Source organism: Zootermopsis nevadensis, unplaced genomic scaffold (assembly GCF_977971745.1).
Source record: "Zootermopsis nevadensis isolate Lab colony 2312 unplaced genomic scaffold, Znev_1.0 Znev_ptg000021l, whole genome shotgun sequence".
Taxonomy (NCBI): Eukaryota; Metazoa; Arthropoda; class Insecta; order Blattodea; family Termopsidae; genus Zootermopsis; species Zootermopsis nevadensis.
Window position 1 is genome coordinate 22,706,861 of NW_028259153.1, and position 26,347 is coordinate 22,733,207.

The 26,347-nt window shown below is 38.4% G+C and overlaps 3 protein-coding genes across 4 annotated transcripts; 2 read left to right on the top strand and 1 right to left on the bottom strand.

Annotated features, from left to right (window-relative positions):
* The first annotated feature begins 2,770 nt into the window (after window positions 1-2,770).
* Window positions 2,771-11,875, top strand: LOC110839839 (catalase). Of its 2 annotated transcripts, none has more exons than XR_002546661.2 (10): window positions 2,771-3,565; window positions 6,274-6,448; window positions 7,101-7,242; window positions 7,780-7,930; window positions 8,047-8,226; window positions 9,031-9,222; window positions 9,522-9,674; window positions 10,046-10,278; window positions 10,865-11,010; window positions 11,582-11,875. XR_002546661.2 is itself a non-coding variant. In XM_022084369.2 (10 exons), the coding sequence occupies exons 1-10, from the start codon at window positions 3,467-3,469 to the stop codon at window positions 11,669-11,671; spliced, it is 1,548 nt and encodes a 515-aa protein (XP_021940061.1). In that variant the 5' UTR covers window positions 2,871-3,466; the 3' UTR covers window positions 11,672-11,875. The 2 variants fall into 2 exon arrangements, 1 of the variants encoding a protein (XP_021940061.1); XM_022084369.2 differs by having other exon boundaries at window positions 2,871-3,565; window positions 10,878-11,010.
* A 795-nt stretch (window positions 11,876-12,670) lies between these two features.
* On the bottom strand, window positions 12,671-19,475 carry LOC110839838 (catalase). The gene is made up of 10 exons (XM_022084368.2): window positions 19,136-19,475; window positions 17,107-17,281; window positions 16,591-16,732; window positions 16,190-16,340; window positions 15,544-15,723; window positions 15,199-15,390; window positions 14,569-14,721; window positions 14,197-14,432; window positions 13,708-13,840; window positions 12,671-13,290 (listed from the first exon to the last, which is right to left on the bottom strand). Exons 1-10 carry the CDS (start codon window positions 19,238-19,240, stop codon window positions 13,180-13,182), a joined length of 1,578 nt encoding a protein of 525 aa, XP_021940060.1. The 5' UTR covers window positions 19,241-19,475; the 3' UTR covers window positions 12,671-13,179.
* Window positions 19,476-19,908: 433 nt separating this feature from the next.
* On the top strand, window positions 19,909-25,569 carry LOC110839844 (uncharacterized). The gene is made up of 7 exons (XM_087352642.1): window positions 19,909-20,089; window positions 20,223-21,886; window positions 22,010-22,119; window positions 22,632-22,782; window positions 23,276-23,435; window positions 23,526-23,702; window positions 24,086-25,569. Exons 1-7 carry the CDS (start codon window positions 20,056-20,058, stop codon window positions 24,148-24,150), a joined length of 2,361 nt encoding a protein of 786 aa, XP_087208768.1. The 5' UTR covers window positions 19,909-20,055; the 3' UTR covers window positions 24,151-25,569.
* Window positions 25,570-26,347: the final 778 nt, after the last annotated feature.

Genomic DNA, 26,347 nt, shown 5'->3' on the forward strand with positions numbered 1-26,347 from the left:
AATTACAATAAGATTTGTTACAGTCCGTTACCTTCCTTACAGATAAGAACTTCTTTATTATGAAATCGTTTAATGGTACGAAATGAGAACGCAGATATTTTGATCCAAGAAGAAAGTATCGCGTCATTGTGTACGATCCCCCGTCGCAAAGGAAATATTTGCGGCAAGGAAAATTAAATTTGGTATTTTAATTCCAATTTACCCTTGAAGCCGTACATTGTGACTTGTTTTCTTGGATTTTTGCGTTATTTGTTAAAACGTGTTTAAATATCACGTCTACGCCAATGTAGGATTTGAGGTCTTCACGGCGGTGAATCTGAAGGTGTCTGGTAGAAGTTTATCGACGTTTCAGAGGTCCTGCTGCCTCCGTTGTCGCCCCGATGACAGAGACAGCAAGCCCAATGTATTTTGTGTTATAAAATGCCTCTTGCAAAATTTAATGATTCGGGCAAAAACATGGTTTTTAAGTGCATTTGTAGTTTTTCTCGTGTATGCTACACGTCCAGCCCATCTCATCCTTGATTTAATTGAGTCTTCAATTAATTCAAAGCCCCAGTCAGACTCAGTTTGAAAAAGTTTCGTGTAACGCATAGAAATTGCAGGTAGGATTAGCATAGAAACCTAAAATAATTTTGTTAATTACCCCCCGCCCAGTTGTTTGAATGCTACGAAAATAATATTGTCTTAGGTTGGGATGTGAAGGGATTATTTTCTGTTTGCTCTCAGGTACGGCCTTTAGTGTTCGATATTGATGTAAGGATGGTTCAGTGACTCGTAAATATTCTTGAGAGGTTATGATGACAAAGCATTTTTTAAGATGTGAGATGGCCTTCAGATACTTTCCACTCAGCCAGCACCAAATCTTAACAGATCCAGTGGACACATGAGAGCGCGTGGAATGTAGCCCCCTTGTAGTCTGGTAGGAGTTTATTGACGTTTAGGATCACGAAAAATTCTATCAGAGTACACGGCTCAATAACCTAGGAGACCTCTTCATACTTGCCGCCGTGCGAACCTGAAATCTCACCAAAAATTCTCTATTTCTGTAGACATCTGGTGGCATGTATGGGAAGCTGAGAGAATTTTGTTGTTACAGAAATGGGCAATTTGTGAAATCCTCTTACATATGGTCACGTTCCTACCAATTCCATATGAGCAGAGAAAAATACAAGATAAAAAGCGTTTCTGCCGCATTTCTGTCAACATTTTAAAGGCAAAATGCACACAAGAATTACTCCCGAAACGTCCAGGTGAAGAAACTTTTTTTTTCTTTACACATGCAGACGTTTTAGTATCACCTTACGAAAAGAGAATGTATAAATTGTAGATTTATGTTATGAAACGTTTTAAAAAAACGCTTACCGCCATGCTACCCACTTTAACGAAATCTGCTCGCTCATGCAGTTGTTACGGCTACTAATTAAGGTAGAAGGCCTGTCCTGGCCGTATGTTTTATGCAACCAAATTTCCCCACACTGTGTGATAATCAAATCATTTTGTGTCCTTGTAAGGTCCTGTCATTCTTTGGTTACACGTCGACAGGTTAATGGCTTGACAAGTTGCAGGGGATTTCCCACCCCATTGTAGAGTTCATAGGTCTGAGAACGCGGATGTGATTTTTATTTGACTGATTAACAATGGCCTGGAAATAAAATCCGAAGCTACAGAACACAAATAGTGAAGCATTTTAATCGACACGACCCTGAGACAGCTCAGACATTAATATGATAACTATAAACACATAATCTTTCAACAAACAAAATTTGAAAGCACATTTATATGAACAATTATGCTCATAAATAATTTTCCTTTGAGAACGGGATAATAGTTTACATTATATATCATTCTGTTTTAAAACTCTTCATTTCTTTTAACTTATAGAGCTTATAGGGAGGATAATTTCGGTTAAATTTGCGGCGTCGCCATAATTTTTTTTTTTTTAAGTTATGAACAGTCATTTGTTTCTCGCGTCTTCTAAAAAGCTTCGCGAAATTGTCAACAGAGTCCGTTGCATTCTGCCCCGTGGTTGGTTGCTCAAGCTGAACTCGCCCTGCGGCATTTTGTTACGCATTGTTAAAAACTTAATTGGACGGCAAGTTCACTGACTGACAAGAAATGTTTGCTCGGGGCCTGCAAAGTAGCTCTGCTCTAGCGTTGAGACCCCACGATGTCGCTGTATTTCTCGTGATACATCTTGGCGCTTGAGAATACTTGTGGAAGATTTCCAGCGAAAATATTCAAGTTACCATGGAAATATATAGACAGGAGAAAGCTTGTGAGATTTGAGGTTATCAGGTCGGCTAATATGAAGACTGTTGTGTTGTGGGTAGTTGCGTCGTGTAGTCTTGAAGGCGTTTACCCACGTTTAAGATGTACTTGCTGCCCAGTTAAGTAACTAATCAGGTAAAGTGTTCCCTATATTGAGTAGCAAGTTACAGACTTCGTATGTGAAGTCTGAATTTTTCAGGGCAGTGAAGATGTCGGTCTTGTGTGTTATAATGCCATTTGAGTTTTCTGGGTAGATGCTAACGTTTTGGAGAAACGTACTGCCTTCATTTTCATTTTCACTGGTCATCCTATCATTCGACGTTGTATAATCTGAGCAAAGCGTTAAACGAACAGAGAGTAAATAAGAAAAACAACAGTATGTGACGTCACATATCTCTTCTAGGTATCATTTATTGCTTTGAAGCAGTGATAAGTCGTTTAAATATGAAATATGTTGTTTTTTGATGGCTTAAACCGCAAATGCTTCCGCAGTGACGAAACAAGAGTGGATGTAACGACATGTGTCGCCCGCACGTCTTCTGAGTTAGGTCCTTCGGTACTTTAGCCTTCATTTCCTTCTATTTTTAATTTTTGGTATGACGTTCAGGGCAAAAATGACACAAATCAATCCGAATATTTGTTGCGGTTGTCAGGATTTCTCCTTCGTGCACTTCAGTTCGAATCTCTGCTAAGTAGACAGGCTAACTTGAGGTATTTCGTAGTTTTTCTTCAATCTACTAAATTCCAGATCAGTGCCTCAAAAATGTTCACCTCTACCTTCCACATCCTTTCCAATTCATGATTTATAAACGTGCTATATGATTCTATGCTGTATGACCGAACAGTTTCAAATATCGTTATAAAATAATCGAACAACCATTCGTTTGTCAAATTTCGTCGCGAACCACTGGTTGTTGAGCCTCTGTCGTAATGGTTAAAGTTGATCGAACTGGTTTGTGAACTTGGTATCTCTCCACACCCCCGCCATCCGGTCTCCTACTCGCAGATCGGGTTGAATTCCGCTTACTAAGACGTGTATCAATGGAACGAAGAATAAAAACAAATGACGATCCCGTGCGCATACATTTGTGACCTTGCCTTTGCCTAAGAGGCAATCTATATATATGCAGAGGTTTTCAAGTCTCCAGCTTAGTGTTAACGGCTATCCTCAAGATATGTGTCTTTATGTGTACTCACCATGTTGCTACCTTACAGTCTGATGTTTTTGATGTTCTGTTGTGTCATTTGCAAACGAGATCTGGCATCGGAACAATTGAACAACTACAAACTGTCAAACGTGAGTACATTGTTGTTACTGGTTTGAAATATTTTCAATTTATTTTATTATTTGCTATTCATTCTGTCGGGAATCGAAGACTTCACATAAGTTTTTAGTGCTGTAAACGAAGATTTCTTGAAGAAACATTATTCTCATGTTCTCGTATGCTTTGCCATTGTCAGTAACATGAAGATTCGACTCACTTCTTGATAAATTATATATTTTTTTAGAAGTTATTGTCAATTTCCATGGAATTATTCGAATAAAACACGCTATTTTTTTTTAATTTAAAACATCAACGTGGAAAGAGTTAAACAACGCGTACATTTTGAAATATTTATATCAAACTTGAACAGGAAGAAATGCCGTTTGTTTCAAAATAGAAATTATTTCACTATTTGTTACGTCCCTGCTATAACTTGCCATTGTTTATAATATATACACTAGTTCAATCCAAGTATATACATTTTATTCGAACAGTTAGTGTGTTCACAGTGTCAATATATAAATGAAGAGACTGATTTACTCAATAGCTAATACTCTGTGGAAAGTTAGGTTAGGTTTGAGGCTAAAAAAGTGGATTTGTTTAGGAGCAGCGTGTTGAATTATAGCTTACGGAGACGTGTTGCTAGCCTCGTCTGTATATTAAAACCTATCACACATGCCGATGTAACAGACTAATTAACTTCGTGGTTTGGGGCCTTTCTTGATAAGTTTATAGTTACTGGTCAATAAATTCTCTACTTTTATGGGATCCGGAAGTTTATTACAGCAGCCATTAAAGCCCCCAATGAACCGTATACTAAGCCAATGAAATACGTGCCACACCCTCATATTCTAGTTCTCCAAGATCGATTTTAATATTAACCATCCAAAAAACGTATATTTCCAAGTATTCACGTATCCTATGGTTTCCAGGTAAAAACTGTGAAGGTCTTAATCATGTCTTTCTGATTCATTCTTTTGCTACATCTTACTACAATGTGTAGCGTTTCGTAACATTTTTACTGTTAGAGACATCTGTTGCAGGAATGTAGGACACGCGCGTGGTAATAGCGTCTGTGCTGATTCAGACGAAACTTAATAATGTGGAGAAACGTTATTGATTGAGAAAGTGAGAATAATTTAGTATCAAGCTACATTTTCCTTTGTCTACACAGCCGGGCGTGTGATATGAGGGTAAAACGCACGCAGAGACTTGACCACTTCCAACAATGAACGTAATTCCTGTTCTCTCGTAATCTTTCATTTTAATGTTGTCTCCAAAGTGTCTCATATCTCATAAATAAGACCTTTAGGCCCCAGATGCTAAAAGGTTTTTCTGTTCACTTTTTTAGCACGTTTAATGTCTGAAATTACTGAACGAATTCTGATTTAATTTGGTTTTGAATGGGAGATCTACTCAAAATATAAATACCACGGTTATCAAATACCTTATAAGAAGACGTCATTGTTAAATTATAAGGAAAATAACGCAAGACTGTGTATCGCTGTGTGTAGCGTGATTGTTTTTTTTTTTAAAGCAAGTACTTTGAAACAAATGAGCATCAAGGTCCGCTCGTGATTTAAAACCGCCAAGAAGTCATTTATTTTTGCTTGCATATAAATAAAGTGTATCTGATTTGTAACTGTCAGCAGTGTAGCGTTTTAGAAATATGTGTACGTGGTTACACATTTGCATACCGGGCACCTCAAAACGTTGTCGCCCGTTAAAATCAGGTCTGTTTCAATAGTCTAATGCCACATTAAAAAGCGATCAGCTTACTGTCGAAATAAATCAGGCATGCCGTGGATGTGGGAAGTTACGACGTTGCCATGACAACTTGGTCCGTCAGTATTGTTCTCGTGCCTGTTCTTGGTGTTGTTTTTAACTCATTTTTTTTAGTCGTTTGAATTGTTTTCTTGTTTCATCAGACGACGTGACTTAAAAACCTGCTCTTGTAATTGCGTTGTAGTGTCAGATCTAGAACCGACCACAGTGGCCGACCGGGACCGTGGGTTCGAATGCCGCCCAAGGCATTTATGTTCTTTCTTTGTCCCGAGCAGGTAGAGACCCTGAAACGGGCTGATCTCTCTGTTCAAGGAGTCCTACCGAATGTCAAACTAGCTCAAGATATCTCCCATACGTAAGACGTCCAGGGTTCTTCAAGGACTAGAGCCACGGATTAAGTAATGTTACGTCTCGCGCCTGCGCTGAACATGGATTATTATCTAACTTAATTATTACTGGATTAAAATGAAGTTCGTTTCCGGTTTCGTAATGAATATAATCAGATAGTTACGGAAAAACGCGCAACACTTTTTAATATCTTATGTATAATTTTATTTATATATACAATTGTGATTAGACAAAAAAAACACGAATAATTAAATTTTAATTCACAATATGACGCAATTATATCAACTTTTTAATATTTTTATTTCTTGTTTGTAATTGTTTTGTATTGTGCGAAAAAGTTAGCTGAAAAAGTTGCATATTTATGTATTATCTGTAATAAAACAATTATAGCGTAAAAGACAAATTGTCCCTGGTGTTTAATTAAACATCACTCTATTCAGGCGTAAGGCACATTGGAGATATAAGCTCCTAGCATCCTTAATCTCGGCATTATATGGGTGAGTGGTCAGCTTAATTCGTTCCTTAAAACTGGGTACAGGAATTATTGGGTTTAATGCAGTAGAGATTGCAATCGGTTCTTTAACGACGAAGTGTGACATCTTTACAGACTGGGAATTCCTACATTCAGACGGGATATGGCGTTCCTGTTCATAGTAAAGATGCTAGCCTGACTGTGGGACCACGCGGTCCTATGCTCCTGCAGGACGTCGAGTTCCTGGATGAGCTTGCTCACTTTGATCGGGAACGCATACCAGAGAGAGTGGTCCATGCTAAAGGAGCAGGTGTGTCCAGAATTTTGTGCTCGGTATGAAAGTATAATGAATTGCACTAACAGCTTAAAAGTAATGATGATAAGCTCACATAAAATTTTGTTGTGACGTCAGACTATTGATTACGAAACGTAGCTAATACTTGTTAACGTTCCGCGTTCTGTGCTGTCATCGTGTGTGTGTGTGACAGGTGCTCAGATCTCAGGTGGGATGATTATGAATCCATCACCAACGTTCATCTGCGCATAAACTTAACTGTAGCTGAAAGCAAGATACTAAAAAGATTTGGTACTCGTTGGTTATCGGGACACAAAACGGGAGAGTCAAATATCTGGACTTGGATTGGACGGAAAACTGCGCGTGCGTAGTAATTTGTCATTTATTAAAATAAAATATCATAACTTTCAAGTATATGTCATTTATCCACACACATTAACCTAACCTAACCTAACCTAACATAACTTAACCTAAGCTAACCTAACCTAACATAACCTAACCTAACCTAACATAACCTAACCTAAGCTAAGCTAAGCTAACCTAACTCAACCTAACATAACATAACATAACCTAAGCTATTTTTAAAGCGATGTGTCCCGATAACCCACAAGTACTAAAGATTTTCTACATGTTATGTTTTTGTTTTTATTATTTCGTGTTATTGTAGGTGCATTTGGCTACTTTGAAGTGACAAATGATATCACTCGGTATACAAAATCCACTGTTTTCGAAACAATCGGCAAGCAGACTCCGATTGCCGTGCGATTCTCTACTGTTGCTGGTGAGAGTGGATCTTCTGATACAGTTAGGTGGGTGATACATGCGTTTAATTATACGTAACTAACGATTAATGAATGCGATGAGGCGAGTATTACATGACAGTCACATGACTTGATCTGGTTCATTGATTGTGTGTTGATATTTAAAATTTTACCAAATTTTAACAAACTTGTGTGCTGTAATGTAGATATAAAAGCTGTATAGAAATAATTTATGTTTCAGACTGTAATACTGAATGTTACTACTACTACTTCTCCTCCTCCTCCTTCTTCTCCTCCTTCTTCTTCTCCTCCTTCTTCTCCTCCTCCTTATTCTTCTCCTCCTCCTCCTCCTTCTCCTCCTTCTCCTCCTCCTTCTTCTCCTCCTCCTCCTCCTCCTTCTCCTTATTCTTCTTCTTATTCCTCTCATTCTACTTCTTCTCCTTCTTATTCATCTCATTCTACTTATTCTTATTCTTCTTCTCCTTCTACTTCTTCTCCTTTGGTCCATGGACTTCTCAATTCTCCTCTTCCATTCGGTCCGTCTGTCCGACTGAATGTTACTTTCGTGATTTATTGTCTCTGCAGGGACCCTCGAGGATTTGCGATAAAATTCTACACCGATCATGGTGTGTGGGACCTAGTAGGGAACAACACGCCAATTTTCTTTGTGCGGGATGCGTTGTTGTTTAATCTGTTTATCCATTCACAGAAGAGGAACCCTGTCACACACCTCAAGGTAACTTCGCAAAACTATGTTTGGTGTTATAAATATAAATAAAAAAATTTATATTCTATAATCGTGTGGTACAATGACCTTTTCTTTTCTCTTTCTGTAATTCTTGTGGTGGCTAGGATGCTGATATGTTCTGGGACTTTATCTCCCTTCGCCCCGAAACCACGCACCAAGTGATGATCCTCTTCTCCGACCGGGGAATCCCGGACGGCTTCCGACACATGCATGGTTACGGATCTCACACGTTCAAGATGGTTAACGCTAGCAATGATGCTGTGTACGTCAAATTTCACTACAAGGTAGATACAAGAATTTGCGATGAGTGGTTTATTGATCGTAATTATTTTATTGTTATTCTTACGTATTTCCTGTTATTCTGGCATTTGTCGTATGAGCTCTCTGGCTGATACAGCGTTTTTAAATAATCTATACAAAAAAACTGAGTTATTTGCACTTGCTAACACAAAGTTAAACTTTAGTCTTCCACTCCAGTTTACGCAGATAATTAACGACTGTGATAAATGGACTGTAATTTCAAATTTATTATTGGCTGTAAAATTTACGTATCTTTTAATGTCTTTCAGTTATGACTTATTGTTCAGTTTTGTGTCTAATCAGCTGTGCTCGTGAACATTTGTTACGCGTTCACTGCATGAATTGCTTAAAATTGTTTTAGGAATTCTGAATCGACGTGTCCCATTTTGAAGTTACTCGGCAAATTCTGATGAAATTTGGTATTATTTGTAGATATTAAAGATTATTAGGCAAGTTTAATTCTTACTTTACATGAAGCTGAAAGATGATATTATCGATTTAATTTAAAAAAAACAGTTGATTTTACACAAAATTGGTACGAAACATAAAATGTTGATATCATTTCGATATATAATTAACGTTTGAAATTGTCTAATATTTCCCGTAATTTAACAAAGCACAATGAAAATATCTCTGAAATACGTAGAATTGTACAAAATAAATTTGGGCTGGAACTGATATTTATTTTCCCCGAGTTCAACATCGACGATAATAAACAAATATTTAGAGCAGCGAAGTGGAGATTCGTTTAGACGTAACGAAGTGGCGTTGTGTGCTGTTGTTTCTAGACAAATCAAGGTATCAAGAACTTATTTGCATCCGAAGCTGCAAATCTCTCAGCCACAGATCCAGACTACGCAATTCGCGATTTGTATAATGCCATCGCGAGGGGCGACTTCCCTAGTTGGACACTCTACATTCAGGTTATGACCTTCGAGGAAGCCGAGAGTTTCCGATGGAACCCCTTTGATGTGACCAAGGTGGGGCACTTTTTTTCAACTTACGTAATTACATTATTTCAACTGCTCTCTCTTGGATTAAAAAATATTTTTCCCTGCTCTCAGATACCCTGGATCAGATAGCAAGTTTATCGCCCACCCATAATTAAAATAATAGTTTTGTATTTTTAATTTTTAATGTTTTTTTTATTTTTATTGTTATTAATACTCTCAGTTTGTGCTAAGACTATGTGGAGTTACACCTCCACACTCTCCCATACATCCAAAAGTTTAAGTACCTGAAAATTTTTACCATTATTTTTGTTATTATTTATTGCTAGGTATGGCCTCACGCTGAATACCCACTGATACCCGTTGGGAAGTTGGTTTTGAACCGAAACCCCTTGAATTACTTTGCGGAAGTAGAGCAGATCGCTTTCAGTCCAGCGCACATGATCCCGGGCCTCGAACCCAGCCCGGACAAAATGCTGCAGGTACAGCGTACACGAGTATGAATATTCACGCACATAAAATCTGCATCATTAGTGTTTTATTACTCTTATATGTTCGTGTACTTGATTTTAATTACAATTATGTTTTAACTGTAGAATTTAAGTTACCCAAAAAGTTTCTAATAAAAATAATCTTTAAAATTACGTAACTTTTTTTTTTCAGAAGGGACTTAACTATGAAATTAATTATTGGTTGCATAATTTATTCTTCTTGTTACTTATAATTTACAGACGACTTCTTTCTAGAATGTTTACGTAAATCTAAAACTCAGGTTTCAAACCATCCACATTTTTATTTCTTCGTAATGTATCACTTTTTCAATAACTTCGTACTGTGCGCATGCGTTCACTAGGGCCGACTGTTTTCGTACGGCGACACGCAGCGCTACCGTCTTGGCCCCAACTATCTGCAACTTCCGGTAAACTGCCCATTCCAGACACACGTCATAAACTACCAGAGAGATGGACCACAAACAGTGCAACATCAAGGAGGGTCACCAAATTACTATCCCAACAGCTTCGAGGGCCCCGATAATGCACAAGGACTTCACAGACCGAAATTCTCCGTCTCCGGAGATGTTGGCAGGTAACATTTCATCAGCATCGCCTTCAACGATTGAAGTTTAAAGTTTTCTGGGACTGATTCAATACGACGTATACAAGTAATTACGTTGTTGGATGTTATCAATGATCTCGGTCGGGCCAGTGGATACCTTAAATAACATTCTTCGCAGTTTTCCTCAGTTTCTTCAAGGTAGGACCTTTTTTTTACTTTGAATACCTTATTTACTCGTGATCACTGTGACGTATCATTCAATGCCAGCGTTTTTATAAAAAAAATTTGCAGTCTAAAGGAAAAATCGTGTTAGAGAAGAGATATTTTGTCTTTGTGGCTGATGACTCCAGATTTATGATTTATGCGACCTTCATAAAGAAAAATAATTTAGGATAAAAACAAAATTTTCTCGTGCCTCGCCCCACGGACCTGAAGATGCAGGTATAACACTCCTCTAAAGCAATGGTATGCAACCTGTAAGACTACGCGGCATCACAGACCAGAAAACTGCGACTCCTCAAATGTTATGTATGTACTTCGGACAACGGGTGACGTCAAATGTTATTGTCCTGTAATGAATCGACCGTCGGCACAAACCTATTGAAATAGAGTAAAGTCTGTTGTTTCAGGTACAATTCCTCAGATGAAGACAATTTTAGTCAACCCACCCTGTTCTGGAGATACGTCTTGAAGTCCGACGAGAAAGACAGGTTGGTGGACAACATTGTGAGCCATCTTAAAAATGCTGCAGACTTTATACAGGTATTTGAGTGTCTCAGTTTCTTAATTTATAAATGTGTATTTGTATCTATTAATACTTTTTGAATTACTGTAAAGTTTTTTTTAGCAACTTCAAGAACTGAAACTTAAAATTAATATTAAATTTTAAAGTGCACATTTCTGTTCTTCATTATATTTTTTTTATAACCGATATAAAAATGGTTTTATACATTAATATACATGACTGATATGGATTTCTGATATCAAGTAGCAAAATCTCTTTGCTTCTCATAAAAATGAGACAATATTTTTAAATTCTATGTATGTATGTAATCACGACAGACATTTACCTTGTCTAATAAAATCTACACCCATAGGATTTACTTGTTATATAATATTTTAAATTCCCCCCCCCCCCCATTTAATCTCTCTTAGGTCTGAATGTTTTACTGAGCAATTTGTTTTCAAGCTCTTATAATTAATATTCTTGTTTCATTGTAAAAGACTGCGTTTCACAATCATCAAATACACACATAAAATAGTAAAAATTAATGTCCACTCTTCATCGAGGAAACATTTCTCTTTTTTCATCAAAATCTTATTTTTGTTGCAGAATCGAACAGTGAACATGTTCAGTCAGGTGGATTCAAATTTTGGAATTAAATTGGACAAAGGTCTAATGAAATACAAAAACATACCCTGATGGATCGACGCAGCGCCACGTTAGCGGAGAGCGTGTGATCTGGAAATCTGAGTTGGCTCCGGCGCAAGTCAGTTCACACGTAACCTTAATTTTCCTTTCATCTTATTTTACGTACGTCATCATTGCTTTATAATTCATTAACCATGTACTATTAATCGACTAATTGGTCAATTTGAGCAAATAAACTAATTCCATAGAGCAGTCCTTCATGAAAAGCTGATAGTCATTGAGTCAGTCAAAAAATACCCACCTGTCATGAAACATATCTCGAGCAACATTAATCCAGTCCGTACCTTCACATGGATCCAGCTTGCCACTAATCCATCGAACCCGAAGCTAAAGTCCAGCTGGCAGCCGCATAATATGGGGTGTAAATCCCTTATTCCCATGTGATAAATGTTAAGATTTATGTCTTCGCCACTAATTTCTTTTAATTCATTTGGATGATTCTTTCGCTAATGTGGGGTCCACGGTGGCCGCACGGTCTGAGACGTGGGCCATGTGCCGCTTGGTCGCTGGGACCTTGGGTTCGAATCCCACTCAAGCCATGGATGTTTGTCCGAGTCTTTCTGTGTTGTGCTGTCCTGTGTACAGGTAGAGGCCTTGCGACGGGCCGATCCCTCATCTAAGGAGTCCTACCGAATGTCTATACATCAAACCACCGAAAAGTTGGGACCCGCAGTGCCCACGCACTAGAGGAAGGTGTCGATCCCAGTATCCCACTCCCAGTTTCGCTAATGTAATCTAATGGTCCCATTCTCCAGCAAAGGGGCTTTGCTTCTGACTGTTGTGCACGCAGGTTATCTACCCCACAGGGAAAGTTACAGACAGAAAAAACAAACATGGATGAGCCATTAAGATGTTCTTAATTGACCTTAGAATTATGTAGTAAAGTGCCTTATAATAAGTTGAGTCGGACAGTGAATCAGTTAACCATAACATCGCTTAATTTAAACCAGAATGTTTAGGGTAGATACTTTAAAAGATTAAGAAAGAACGTGAATGATCTGTCATATTTATTTCACCTGTTTTTAATATGTAAGAAGCTAAGATCTGCCACCGGTAGTGACTCACCTCTCCAATGTGTAGATCAGTTATTGTCAATTGTTTATGATGATTTCTCTTGCAGAGGAAATCTTTAGTGGGTAGAATTTTCTTTTTCTGGTGAACATTTATTAACCCCTGTAGTGTGCATTTTATGAAAATTATATGAAGCAATAAGAGAGCTAGAACCTGGATCATGAATTACATACACAGCTTTATAATAGTATAATAATATAGTTTAGACGCTGAATAATATTGTAGTGTGCAGTCATTTATGAAAGTGTGAGACACGCCCATTTAATTTTTTTAATTAAACAGAACCACGTGAGCACTTGGACACTCCTGGTTTGCATCGTGAACCGAATCTCTTGAGAGAACGCAGCGCGATGTAATTAGAACAATTATACGGGTGTTTCATTTTCATAAAGTTAATGTAGCGGGTAATGTGCAACGTTCTCTGCGTCTCAAAAGGACCCAAAAGAATTGCCGCTATTTTCTGCATATCTGCTGAGGCCTTCAGACAGTTTGTATCCGAACTCAGCGTCAACTTGGCTGAACATTTTCACCGTCCGATCCTGTAAACAATAAATCATGAGGAATAAGATAAATCATATGACTTAATTCAAGAACATGAAATGATCTGGTTGAATCTGTCACTGAATCCAAACTGGCTTTAGGACTCGGCCAGTTTTTTAATGATTACTAAGTTTATCTGCGGGGTACATATGACACCAGCCATGAACATTTGGTGTGCACATTATGCCACTGGCGAGTACTACAAACTCATAAATTCTAAATTTGTACTTTCGATAATACGGAAAAGAGAGCTGCTTGAATTTGTGAGATGGAATGATGGTTATGCCACTGCAATCGATACAGTGCTATGGCCTTTCCAGGATTTGTGTGCGAAAGACTCCGTAAAACATCTTTCCTGAGGGAAACAATGTAGGAGCTGGTGGAGCGAGCCACTGTGGTCGCGCGTTGAAACGGACCTGTATGAAATCAGCGGCGTCCTTCAGGGTGTCTGCGATGTTCTGCGCCAAGCGATCTCTTTCATCTGGCTTCAGAACATTCCTCCAAAATAGAGTTGGCTGACTGAAATTGTCTTCATCCCCAGAGTTGTATCTGCAAGAAAATGAGAAGTTCTAGAGAGAATACGCAATTAAATTTATTTAATCCGCAGCTACGTCAAATGTGTAGAATGTAGTGAACGTGAACGTACCAGTCTGCAGTTAGAATACTAAAATGTTCTGTATAAAGGGAATTTAAAATAAAATGCAAGATAAATGAAAAATAATGAGAGAAAGGAATACAAATAATTGTATCTGCAGTATAACAAGGATTTTGAGTAAGAATTCAATTACTTTCAGACGTCGTAACAATTTTGCTGTGATTTAAATGTGGTATAGTGGAATAACTGGTGTCCCCAAAATTTAAATTGTGATTGGAGGTTTCTGTGTATCAGACTTGGGGTCATCTACCTGGCAACGTCTCCTGTGACATTGAATGTGGATATGACAGCAGTCGGGTCGTTCTTCGGTCCGTGGAAACTGTTGGGGAAGTAATTGGGTGCTCCACCCTGATTGTCTGTGTAAGTTTGTGGTCCATCACGTTGAAAATTTGTTATCTGTGAGCGGAATGGTTTGTTCACAGGAAACTGCAGATAATTGGTCCCGAGACGGTACCTCTGGGTGTCCGAGTAAGCGAACAAGCGGCCCTGCGCGAAGAGGATATGAAAATATATTTTTTGAGTATTTAAATTAAATTTTTGCACTGTTATACCATACATGTGACTACACGGATGAAAATAGAGGCAGACACTGCAGTAAGGAACCAGTGCTATTGCTACTCACATGCAACATTTTGTCAGGGCTGGGTTCGATTCCAGGGATCATATGGGCCGGACTGAAGCCAATCTGCTCTACTTCAGCAAAGTAGTTTGAAGGATTCTGATTCAATACAATTTTACCCACTGGAATCAAAGGGAAGTCCTCTTGAGGCCAAACCTGTACGCAGTTCAATGTGACGTCAACACAGTTTGTACGTTCGACTGGAGATAAGACAATACAAAGTTCAGACATTCCTGACAAGAAGGCCAGCAAATTGCAAATATCTTAAATCAAAATTCTAAGAAAAATACTTGGACATGAAAGAGACTACTTAATTAAATGTTTAGCGGGACTAAAGCAGCGCTTGTAAGGACCATTCAACTCCCTTCTATCAAGCGTCAAGTTCTGAAATACGTGGAATTTTATCTCTGTCTTCATGTTATTTAAATAGGAACTTACGATGGTACAAAAAGTGACCAAATAATAAGTTAGAAAGTGCGGAAGACATCTTGGAAAGCGGCTATATGAAAACTGAAATGGAAGTTGGATTCCTGGAAACAGGTTGAAATAATGTGAATTGGATCGAGGTGCCTCAGCACTGATATTGGCAGCGTCGGACATTCTACTGCAAGGTAGTTTTTTTTAGTTAAATACCTTAGTTAGGTCAAAAGGGTTCCACTGGAAATGCTCGGCTTCTTTGAAAGTCATGACTTGGATGTAAAGGGACCACGTGGGGAAATCCCCGCGTGAAATGGCGTTGTACAGGTCACGGATGGCATAGTCCGGATCTGTGCCGGAGATGTTGGCCGCTTTGGCAGGAGATAGGTTTCTGATGCCCTGATCTGTCTGTGAACAAAGAATGTTCAAACGAATTCTTCATTGATGTCACGTGCCGTGAAAAATATGGAATTTATTAAGGTTGGTAACTTGTGTGTGTGTGTGTGGAGTACATTGACGTACAATAACGAGGCAAGAGAAAATATGAAATGGGTGTTGCACCTTGTAGTGAAACTTGACATACACAGCTTCGTGTCGGTGGTTCACCATCTTGAAGGTATGGGAGCCAAAGCCATGCATGTAGCGGTATCCGTCCGGTATGCCTCGATCTGAGAATGTGATCATTGTCTGGTGGGTCGTCTCTGGGCGTAGGGAGATGAAATCCCAGAACATGTTGGCATCCTACAACATTTCCAACATCTTATTGATGATGTTACTTTTTATTCTGTTTCTCCAATGCGAGAACCAGTTAGCATCTTAGATATTAGATTCTCTTGAAGTGGTGGAAATATTTGCAGATTCGTGTCGATATGAACGGTGGACATATTTGACCATATTTTATGTCAAAACTCCAATGTTGCATATGGTTTTATAGAAACATAGGGCATCGTGCCAGAAGGGCATATCAGCAAGATTACTGATTTACAGGAGACTGAACTTTTATGATTATTTTATATGACAAATATACTTCCAAATTTAAGTGTTTGTATTTTGTGATATGCCCTTCTGGCATGACGTACATTCTACTATTTTACGTTGTTAGCCAAAAATCTCGGACTACGCAGATATATTAACACGCCTTTCTGTTGTGATGATCTTTGAAATGAATTCATAGTGTATGAAATATAAAGGTAAACTTTTACATTACCTTGAGATTTGTCGCAGGATTTCTTTTCTGAGAGTGGATGAATAACGGGAACAAAATGGGGTCCCGGATGAAGAAAATGGGAGTGTTATTCCCCACGAGATCCCAGATCCCATCTTCTGTATAGAACTTTATGGAAAATCCACGGGGATCTCTGTAGCAATCATAAAATATTGTCCTGAAGAGTTATCAGATCGAGAGCGTTAAATATTCTGCAGTGTCTTGCATACAAAACAAATACTGAAACCACTTGCCTGCAAAGGTTTTCCTCGGTGCCTTCATGTAAATGTTGAAAAGTCTTCTTCCAAATCTTGACTGTCATGCTACGTAACCCATTCAGTTTAATTTTTGTTTTTGTTGTTGAATAACATAAGAGTAATAATATGAGAAATTTCGTGACGTACCTGGTCGTATCAGCAGACCCCGTTTCACCAGTAACAAATGAGAAACGAACTGCAATTGGTGTTTTCTTCCCAACCTCCGAGAATACCACAGCCTTGGTGTATTGTGTGATGTCATGTGTTACTTCAAAGTAACCGAATGCACCTGTGAAGTAACAAACTGCTTCGTATGCACGCGGCAAAGAAATATTTGTTAACTGTCTGCTTTCATATATTTTTCATGAAAAATTGCCACACAAATGACATTTGCATGACTACAACATTCACGTGAAAGATGATTTATTAAAGAATTATCTTGGCTTAATTAACAACACACAACCTCATATCCGATGGACACAAGGCTCCTTTCATTCGGTGGAGCTTACTTACTTCTCACCTCCATTTAGTGCCAAGGTTAAGAATGCGTAGAGTTACACCTCCACTCCTCCATACGTCTGCATTTCGTGGTGCTTAGTTAAGCACGAGAGACATCATCACCTGCGATGACACTTGTCCCCAAAGCCTACACCCTGAATTTACCTGCCCCTTTCGCGTGGACCACCCTCTCTGGAATTCGTTCTCGGTCAAAGTGCGCCATTGTGTCCAGGAACACGACGTCCTGCAGAAGGACGGGGCCGTGGTAGCCAACCGTCAAAGTGGCGGCTATGTTATCTACTGGCACTCCGTACCCGGTCACCACTCTATTGACATCATGCTGAAACAGTAGAATTATGCAAGGCGGCACTTGAGAGCGATACTCGTGCAAATATTCAGTCCGTACCGCGAAGTAAACACAACTCTTCACCATTACAAACATCAACTGGTTAACGCAGATTAAGGAGATAATCGCTGTTTATAATTAGAATTATATGAAACACATACATACTCTGAGTCGAAGAGCCGAAGAGAGAGAGAGAGGAAATTGGTGGGGGGAGAAGTGAGAGCCACTTCGATATCTGGGGGGGAGAAAGAGCATCTTATAGCTAGAAGGTCCCCAGGCAATGCCCGCTCGTCCTTCTGTTAAGGATAAAGTAAGAGTGAAGGCGTTAGTGTGATGATTGGCATAAAAGACGGAATTTTGAAATTTTGTATTAGAGAAAGCTGAGGCTATTAATTTGGAAGTTTAATACATAATTTAGAAGTTCCTACTGAGGGGAGGGGGGTAAATTTTGAGTAATTTAAATCGGGAGGGCTGCATGAGAAGCTTGCAGTGGGAACTTGGGAACCATCTCAGCATTTGCTTGAAGACAGAGGAAAACCTGTGTCGAGATGGTTGAGAGCGAAACTCGTGCAAATTGTGTTTTAAGAATTCAGCCCGTACCGCGAAGAAAACACAACGCTTCACCATTACGAAGATCAACTGGTTAACGCTGTTTAAGGAAATAATCTCTGTTTATTATGGGAATCTTACGAAACCCGTAAATACAAAATGAAATCATTGATTGTTAAAGCGGGTGGAACAGATTGCGTCTATTCTTCCACATCAACTGCAGTTGCTTGCGACATATGGTAAGTTTAAGGAGATGTCCTACGTTTCTTGAGGCTGCTTGTAGCTTCTATATTTTCATGAAACCTCAGCTGTCTGTCCTATGTCTCTCTTCTCCCGCCACCTTCAAGTGCGAAGTTGAATTAATGCGGGTGAAAGGCGTATCTAAACACTTAACAATAAATAGCAAAAAAAAAGAAAATATCCACTCAGTGACCCAGATTCTCTGAATCGAATTTTGTATAAGCGCTGTTTCCCTCAGAACAGGCAAATGACAGTACAGATACAAAGCCCCTAACCTAGTATCGAGGGTATGATAACGTGCTGCATGGTCAGGGTTATCATCGCACACCACGGTGATTTAAGAGTTACGGAGCAGTGGTAGAATTTTGATTAGAAAGGAAACGAGAGAAAAAAAATTAACAACAAAATAAACACGAAGATAAACCTGCGCCAATGTTACTTCGAAATGAAACTCACTTCAAGTCAACATTCCTGTGATCGGCCTTGGTTTAGGCATTTAATGATTCTTTCACTGGTAATATCATGTTTTATTACGGTATCTAAATTCCCAGTTAGTAAAATAGGTTTCTAAACTACAACTAAGGCTTATGTACGTGGTCTTATTTCTAGGATAACATTAAAATGGGTGGTTAGGAAATATTGAGGATTGGATTTATCTGACTCAGGATAGGAACCTGTGGCGGGCACTTATGAATACGGCAATAAACCTCCAGTTTCCATAAAGGAGTTGAATTTCTTGGCTGGCTGAGATTACCATTTGCTTCTCAAGAAGGACTTCACTCCATGGAATTAGTTTGTATATTACCTTATTATTTAGGTTGAATATTGTTCCTTTTTCCCTAATGTCATCAGTTATTGTTTAGTATGTTTTATTATATTCCGAAGCACTCTATCCGGTAGTGTTTCTTGTAATCGACATGCTGTGGCGTGAATTTAGAAGAACCACGGATTTCTGCGTTAAAATTCGTTTTGACACATTAAAAAAAATAATTGGTCCCTTCACAAGCTTTGAAGTTGATAAAGACTATTAATCTAAGAACCAATAATTTTATAACTCACGTGTGAATTCTTGTAGTCAATCAGTTGATTAGCAACTGGTTCATTAGTCGATGCTTCACTAAAAGCGAAGACGAAAATAAGGCAGTACATCCAATCGGTATCCATCTTGTATCCACGTTACTAGCAGCACTGGCCTCTTGGAATGGGCAGTGACTAAGCTTTTATACCGTCACGTTTTTTGGTGGATTTCTTTTCAGTGCGAGCTGTCTAGGAGTTGAGACTTTTCTTACACTGAATACCCGCTTTCTTTTATCATTCCTTGGCTCTAAACCTGTCTGATTAGCTTCAAGTCGTGCTAACTCTACCGGTTCAATGATTCCAGTTAATGATTGTCTCATTGTCATAGTAAACAATTGATTAAAGTTACGCGTATCTACTATTTTTCATGTTTTCAAGTGACAGTGTTTCAAAGAGTAAATTAATAAAATGATAAAATAGAACAATTATTACAATTTATTTTAATAACTGATGTGGCCTAATACAATTTCATTGCAGTATCCGCGTAGATTAACGTAGTAACTAAAGACAAAGCAAGAGATAACAAAGATATAAAGTATATTATTTTATTGTAAATACATAATTATACTTTAGGAAGTTATATGTAAGAGTATTTGACGTAACTAAGATATGAAATAGCTGATATGATGTGATCTGCATAAGCCAATGGCGAGAAAGTTTAGGTTTGTAAAGGGGAGACATTTTCACAGATTCGCTGCTCATCTGTGATAGCAAAGAACGTCAGAGTCCTCTGGTTTCACGATAATCATTCAGAACATAGACCATGCTCGTATTGTCTGTGTCGTAAAGTGTGGATGGACGTTGTGGTCTGTATGTAAGAAGAAAGAAACGTGCTTGTTAGATTAAAGTATTGTATTTTGTTTTGTAGTGTTTTAAATACATTACACTGAAGATTGTCAATAATGAAAACTCCTAACTCAAGTGAAAGTGATATGGGTAAGATCATATGTTACATTTAATATATAATAGTGACCTTAACCTTACTTCACGGTAGAATGTACATTTTTAGGTATACGTTTAGCTTACATATAAATATTTACTTGCATTTTTTTCTGCTGTTTATCCGCAGCTGCACAAAGGAGAGGTGGAATAACTGAAGTAGTAACACCAGAGTCTGATTGTCTACACAGTAATGCAGGCGTGTCTGGTGTAATGACACGGTCACGATTAAAACGGCTGTCACAAAGTAATACCAAGGAAGTGTGTGAAAATACAAAAAATTCATTTAGAACTCCATCAAGATCAGGAAATTCTGCTACTACATGTCGTGTTCTATTGAAATCTCTTACAGAATCCCCAGAAAAGTCAGTCACACCAAAATCTACATCAAGCAGAATTTCACGAAGGAGTATTTTGTTAGACGCTAAGAATGCATCTTCATCTGGGGAAAATTCTCTTGTCCAAGTAAGAAGGAGTACCAGAAAATACAAGTCATTAAAGTCAGATAATGATTGTGAGCAGCATGTTACTAATGCAGGTGGATCAGTTAATATTGCATTGTATAATGCAGTGGAGAAACAAGACAGTCATGTCACAATAACAATCAGTGGTTTATGCAGCAACCTAAAATCAGTTGTATTGATAAATGATTCTGTTAAAAATGTAACAAAGGAATCAGATGACACTGATTCTAAAATAAATAGTTCATTGAGCGGAACAGAAACATTAGATGGTTCATTGATATTGTCTTCTAATTGTGAGATGTCTCCAAACTACTCACAGAAACAAAAGATGATAAAGAAATCAAGAACAAGTAAATCACAGTCAAATAAAAATGACAGGAATTTATCAGCAGTATCAGAACCTAATACTGCATTAGAAAATGAAATGGATGTGGTGAAATCACCCCAGAAATTTAACAGGCATAATACTTATGAGAACCCTATTGTGAGAATATCACCACTTCCAGCAGGAATTTCTGAATGTCTGAAATCACCAGATGATATTGGAAGCAGGGAAGGCCATTCAAAAGATTCAAGTGAAACAGAATCTGCTTTAATAGACAAAGCATGTGAAGTGAACAAAATAAATGATACTGATGTTCATAAACTGCAGGATGTTTCACGAAGTAGTGCTGAGAAGACACACGATGAAGAAGAAAAGTTTGAAAATTATAATGAGAGGGAAGGTAATGAAATTTTGGATGATATAGAAGCTGGAAGGTTTGATTCTAATGAAGAAATTGGTGTCCATAAGTCCGCAGACACAGAAAGTGTTTCTGCTGCCAGCACAAGAAAAGAACAAGAACAAAGCGGAACGCAGTCCCCAATTTGTGAAGGCATGTCTTCCGAGAATCTTTGTGTCAGTAATAATTCAGAAAAGGATTCTCCTGGTTCTCAGACCAAATGCTTGGAAGATAATTATGAAGTTAAAAGTTCACCTGTATGTAAAACTCAAATGAGGAAAGAGATGAGAAGCGATAGCTCCGAACGGGATTCAGACGCGGAATCCAGGAAGGCCATCATGGAGTCAGCTCAGAAGAGGATTATTCAGAACATAAGTACATCAGAATCTGAGTCAAAGAAGTTAGCGAAACCGCTCGCAAAATCGAGAAGACCAGACGATTCTTCAGATTCAGACAGCGCCCCGGAGAACATGTCTTTCAGCGCTGGACGACAGTTGGTGATGGAATCATTGAAAAATGCTGCAGAGAGCGTACAGAAGGAACAGCAGAGGAAGAAGGAAAAACGGAAGGAGAGGTTGGAGAAATTTAAGCAGCAGAAGGAAGAAAAGGTATGTTGAAATGTACTTCTTCTTATGTATCAGTCCAGATTTTACTTTCTTTTTCAGTCCATGCACTGACTGTTTTATGCAACTTATGTGTGTCTCATATCTTTAAATCTTTCATGTTTCAAGTTGATTCGACTTAAAGAGAAGAGAGCAAGTCAAGAAGACGCCTCTTGTAGCAGTTCGGAAGAATCTGGTTATGAAGAAGTGGATGTTCCATCTGAATCTGGAAAAAGCAAGTATATTGAAGTCTTGTTAAGATTTCTCTAGGGTATGCAGAGAAAACTTAAGCGTATTCGTGTCGAGTCATCAGAATATGGGACAGAATTATATTTAGATAGTTAATAAGATCTCGGATTCATAATTTATTTAAGATCAGATGAAATTTGCTGCCATTCACTTCAGATTTTTTCTGCCCCGATGCTGCAAAAGATGGGAAATGTTTCTGAGCGGCTATGTCGACTTAATTTCTCCATGGACTTTGTTGCTTACAACACATTACGTTCTGTGTTCTTGTTGACAGAAGAAGAATTAGGTACATTCTTCGAATTGAAAACATTCGCACAAAAGGCTGTTACTGTAAATATCAAATACTCTTAAACGTGGTTTATGCTTTTCGCTTTGTATTGCCGAATGGTGATAAATGCATTAAAATATTTTTGATGTCCCGGCATCTACCAGACAGTGAGGATGGAAAGAAACAGGGAGAAGGAAGGAATTTACATTGCAGATTAATGTTTTTTTTAGGCAGTAAGAAGCATGGTGTTAAATGGGAGAAGGAACATCCAGATGACTTACCACAGTCTAAAACGAAAAGGTTTCGCTCGGACGACGAAGCAGAACGAAAGGGAAAAAAGGAGAAGAAAAGGAAACATGAACAGGAAAATAAAGATGTGTCAGACGTGAGTTTAATCCATGTTATTGTGAATAAAGACTATAGAAGGAGTGGTATAATATTTCCCCTATTTGCTGTTACCAGGTGTGGTTAGAACGCCTTTGGTGGAAGTCATTCATCCATGTGTCCATATATTTCAAACCTGAAACTACTTGATGGATTTAGATTTAATGTAATTTTTTTGTGGGTGGGAGTCCATAAGTATATTACTTTAGTTTATTTTGGTACCATAAATTTTGTGTTTTGAGACGTCACCTGCCTTGAAATTTTATGTGTGTATTTGATATCAGACATATTAATTTCCACGGAAATGAGTGGTCATATGAACCGATGCTCTATACGTTAAGTCAGGTATGCAGAAAGAGTGTGTGTCACTTATTTATGAGGTTTCACAAAAAATGGGCTGACCTAAATTTAGTTTACGCCCAATTATGTTTGTAAATAAATGTAGCATCTGTATGTGAAGAATTTTTGTGTGCTATGTTTTTTCGTTTCTTCAGCACTTTCGAAATCTGAGGAAGCTTCCTGAAGATGTTTTGGAGAACCTGCCAGACCAAATTCCCATTAAACTTAAGAAAATGGACAATGATGTAACATCTAAAGTAAAGCGGGGACGTGAGAAACACGATGAACATGGAGCTGTGAAAAACAAAAGACATGGTACGTAGACTGCGCACAGTGTCCACTGGTTTCCGTGTGTGAATTATGCAGTGTATTGCGTGTCTCAAAATTTTCATCTTTTTCCTGCAGCTACAGATTTCAGGAATCGAGGTGACGTCGACTATATCCCACTCGGCACTTGTGGAGCGACGGAGTTTGGTGTGATGCCGCTCGATGACTTGACGAGGGCTCCGAAGTCATTGTCGCAGCGGGCTGCTCAGTTCAAACAGAATATGTTGTTTGGTAGCCGCGTAAAAAGAGGACCAGGTGAGTCTGGATAACTTTATTTTATAACAGAATTGAATGAAGTGTTGTGGTATTACTGCTGATGTCTTTGTGTGATCAGCTGCCTATCTGATTTGTTATTTTATGGTATAATATTATAAATTATATATTATAATTTTTCGTAGTGCATAGAATGTTTTATGAAATGTAGCGAGTTCATTGAAAAATGGTTCGTTGAAGCACAGGTGTGGAAGCTGCGAAGAAGAGGAAGAGACGAACATTGATTTTGAAACACAAAAGTAATAAATGTAATGCAATAACATAAATTAACTTCCTTGTGCTTCAGATGTTAATGCATATAATTTTATGCTTTGTGCCGAAGTGTCATGTAATTAGTAGCTCTTCCTTTGCTTGTATTATTGCAGCAAATATACAGACCATCTACCAACAGAAGCTGAAGGCGTCAGGAAAGGGCAGACTTGTCAGATAGATGCAAATCAAAGGCGAGATGAAGATGAGGACATGTAGTCGCTATTATTTAACGTTGTTATGAGGAGGTATTAGTGTTAATAATCATGACATTTATTAGCTGTTCAGATCATATCAAAGATGAGCGCCCACGAAGAGTCTGCTGAAGGGCTTTTCTCTGCGATATGTCTCTGTTCGTCCCTAGGGCTAATGAAGTGTGAGTTTATGTAATTCTGTTATATACATGTATTTGTAAAAGTGGCAAAGTGCATCTTCCTTGATGGTTCCTAGGTTTGTGGTTTTTGTATATATTTCTCAAACTGCGCTTACTTTCTTCAAGTAACAAATTATTCTTGTCTCGCAAGGCAGTGTACACGGTGGTGGAGTTGTAGAGGTATACACTGGCATGTTCTTCAGGTACGTTTCAGCGTTAAGAAATTGAACTTCCACCCTTCCATTTACACATCTCAGTACAGTGAAACCTTACATTGAAATTTTCCTCACGAGAGCATGTTCAGAATGTTTCATGCTTGTCGTACAAGCTCCAGTTTTGTTTATGCGCTTCCTGTTATCAGAGTTTATATCTGTTCGCCATTTTCTATAATTAAAACCTACGGCCTGATTATATACTGTATCAGGCAAGAACGGTCTTTTCTGATGGGGCCGTGGCTGGTGTAATGGTGACACTTTCGCAGTTGTGATCCAGGGGTAATCTATCCTGACTTGAGGGTTCTCATGGTTTCAATCAGTCTCTTGAGATAGATACCATGATACAGTCTTGAAATAGGTCATGATCACCTTCCAAATCCCTAGGTATGCACAATTCCTGACATTCATCTCATTTCTTTTATCCTTTCACTATGTAAAAATGTACGATCCCCCCAAATAAAATTATCTTGAAATTTTCTGAGATTTCAGATTCTCATGATGACAAGTATGAAGGAGGCTGTCATCTGCGTTGTTGCACTGTGTAGTCTGATAGATACTGACCAACGTTTTACAGGAGCTGACTTCCTTTTTCCTTCAGCTGCATACATCACCAGGTTGTTGATGATTTAACACCCTGGTGATGGGTGGCGTTAAGCTCCTCAAAGCCTCCGGTCATTATCTACCATACTACATAGTGCATTATCCCAGTAGATAAAATTTATTATGATGCTTCTAAAAGCCTGCCATTGGACCGTATCACATTCCATTCCATACCCTCACATGCATCTTGTGTAAGACACATTTTAATGTTATCCTTCCATTTACAAGTAGGTCTCCAGAATGTCTTGAATTTTCACGCGTACTGCAATACATGTATTGTCCGTCTTAGCTTCTTTGGTATGACCTTCATAATATTTGTTTAAGGGTATAAATTGGGAAGCTCCTTATTATGGAGTTTTCTCTGTGTCTCCACATACCTAGATTTGAATAAACTAACTCATAATAAAGTAAAGTTATGTTTTAGTGTCTGCATGGTAAATTTAATTTCCTTGTGTCATATTACGAACCTGTTGTTATTGACAGCATCATCCATTAGCTGAAGTTGCTCCTTTGCCCGACCACATTAAAGTTTCGGGTGGAACGGTGAACTGAGCGCATCTCAGAGTCAGAATTATTATGGTTCACTCTGTACCTGAACCTCCCAACTTCTACAACCTAGAAGTTTCCATTCCCCTAGCGTACTCATGTACTTACATCAAATTACTTTTATTCAATCTCTCAACTTTGGAGTGATTCCATTGAGCCAAGAGAGGGGGACATGGGTAAATGATGGGTCTGTGTGCCCATAAGGTTGGTGGTGAATTCTCAGTTATGTTGGTTTGTATTTTTTAAATTCCCTTTAGATTTAGCTTTAAGCCCTCCTCCAAAAAGACATTTCATTACTAAATTGGTTTCACCAGTTTGCTTGGAACTACCTATTGATTTTTGGTGTTCAGACGTGTTGTCCTTTTATGTGCCTTTTTCACTGTAAATACTGTATTAGCGTAAACTACACCAATTACACTCTAATCTTTGTGGTTATGGCTCATTGACGACCATTCGTCTAATCAAGAAATTTTTTGCTATTACAGGATCTTAAGGCCTGTCACACTGTTTACAAAAATTTGACATAACACCCTAAAAATTAAATCCGTGGCGTAACAACTCCAGAGAGCCAAAGCCGACTAGCTTGACTGCTGGCCTCACGTTCACATGCCTAAGCAGAGGTGAACGATCATCCAACCAGATAT

Excerpts from the sequence above, each read along its gene's own strand:
- LOC110839838 (XM_022084368.2), bottom strand. The coding sequence starts at position 19,240 with ATGGATACCGATTGGATGTACTGCCTTATTTTCGTCTTCGCTTTTAGT. Across the intron at positions 17,282-19,135 it reads TTGACTACAAGAATTCACAC|CATGATGTCAATAGAGTGGT; the intron begins GTGAGTTATAAA and ends CTACTGTTTCAG. Across the intron at positions 16,733-17,106 it reads GGTCCACGCGAAAGGGGCAG|GTGCATTCGGTTACTTTGAA; the intron begins GTAAATTCAGGG and ends GTTACTTCACAG.
- LOC110839844 (XM_087352642.1), top strand. The coding sequence starts at position 20,056 with ATGAAAACTCCTAACTCAAGTGAAAGTGATATGG. Across the intron at positions 22,783-23,275 it reads AAAATAAAGATGTGTCAGAC|CACTTTCGAAATCTGAGGAA; the intron begins GTGAGTTTAATC and ends TCGTTTCTTCAG. Across the intron at positions 23,703-24,085 it reads CCGCGTAAAAAGAGGACCAG|CAAATATACAGACCATCTAC; the intron begins GTGAGTCTGGAT and ends GTATTATTGCAG.
- LOC110839839 (XM_022084369.2), top strand. The coding sequence starts at position 3,467 with ATGTTGCTACCTTACAGTCTGATGTTTTTGATGTTCTGTTGTGTCATT. Across the intron at positions 3,566-6,273 it reads ACAACTACAAACTGTCAAAC|ACTGGGAATTCCTACATTCA; the intron begins GTGAGTACATTG and ends ACATCTTTACAG. Across the intron at positions 8,227-9,030 it reads ACGTCAAATTTCACTACAAG|ACAAATCAAGGTATCAAGAA; the intron begins GTAGATACAAGA and ends TGTTGTTTCTAG.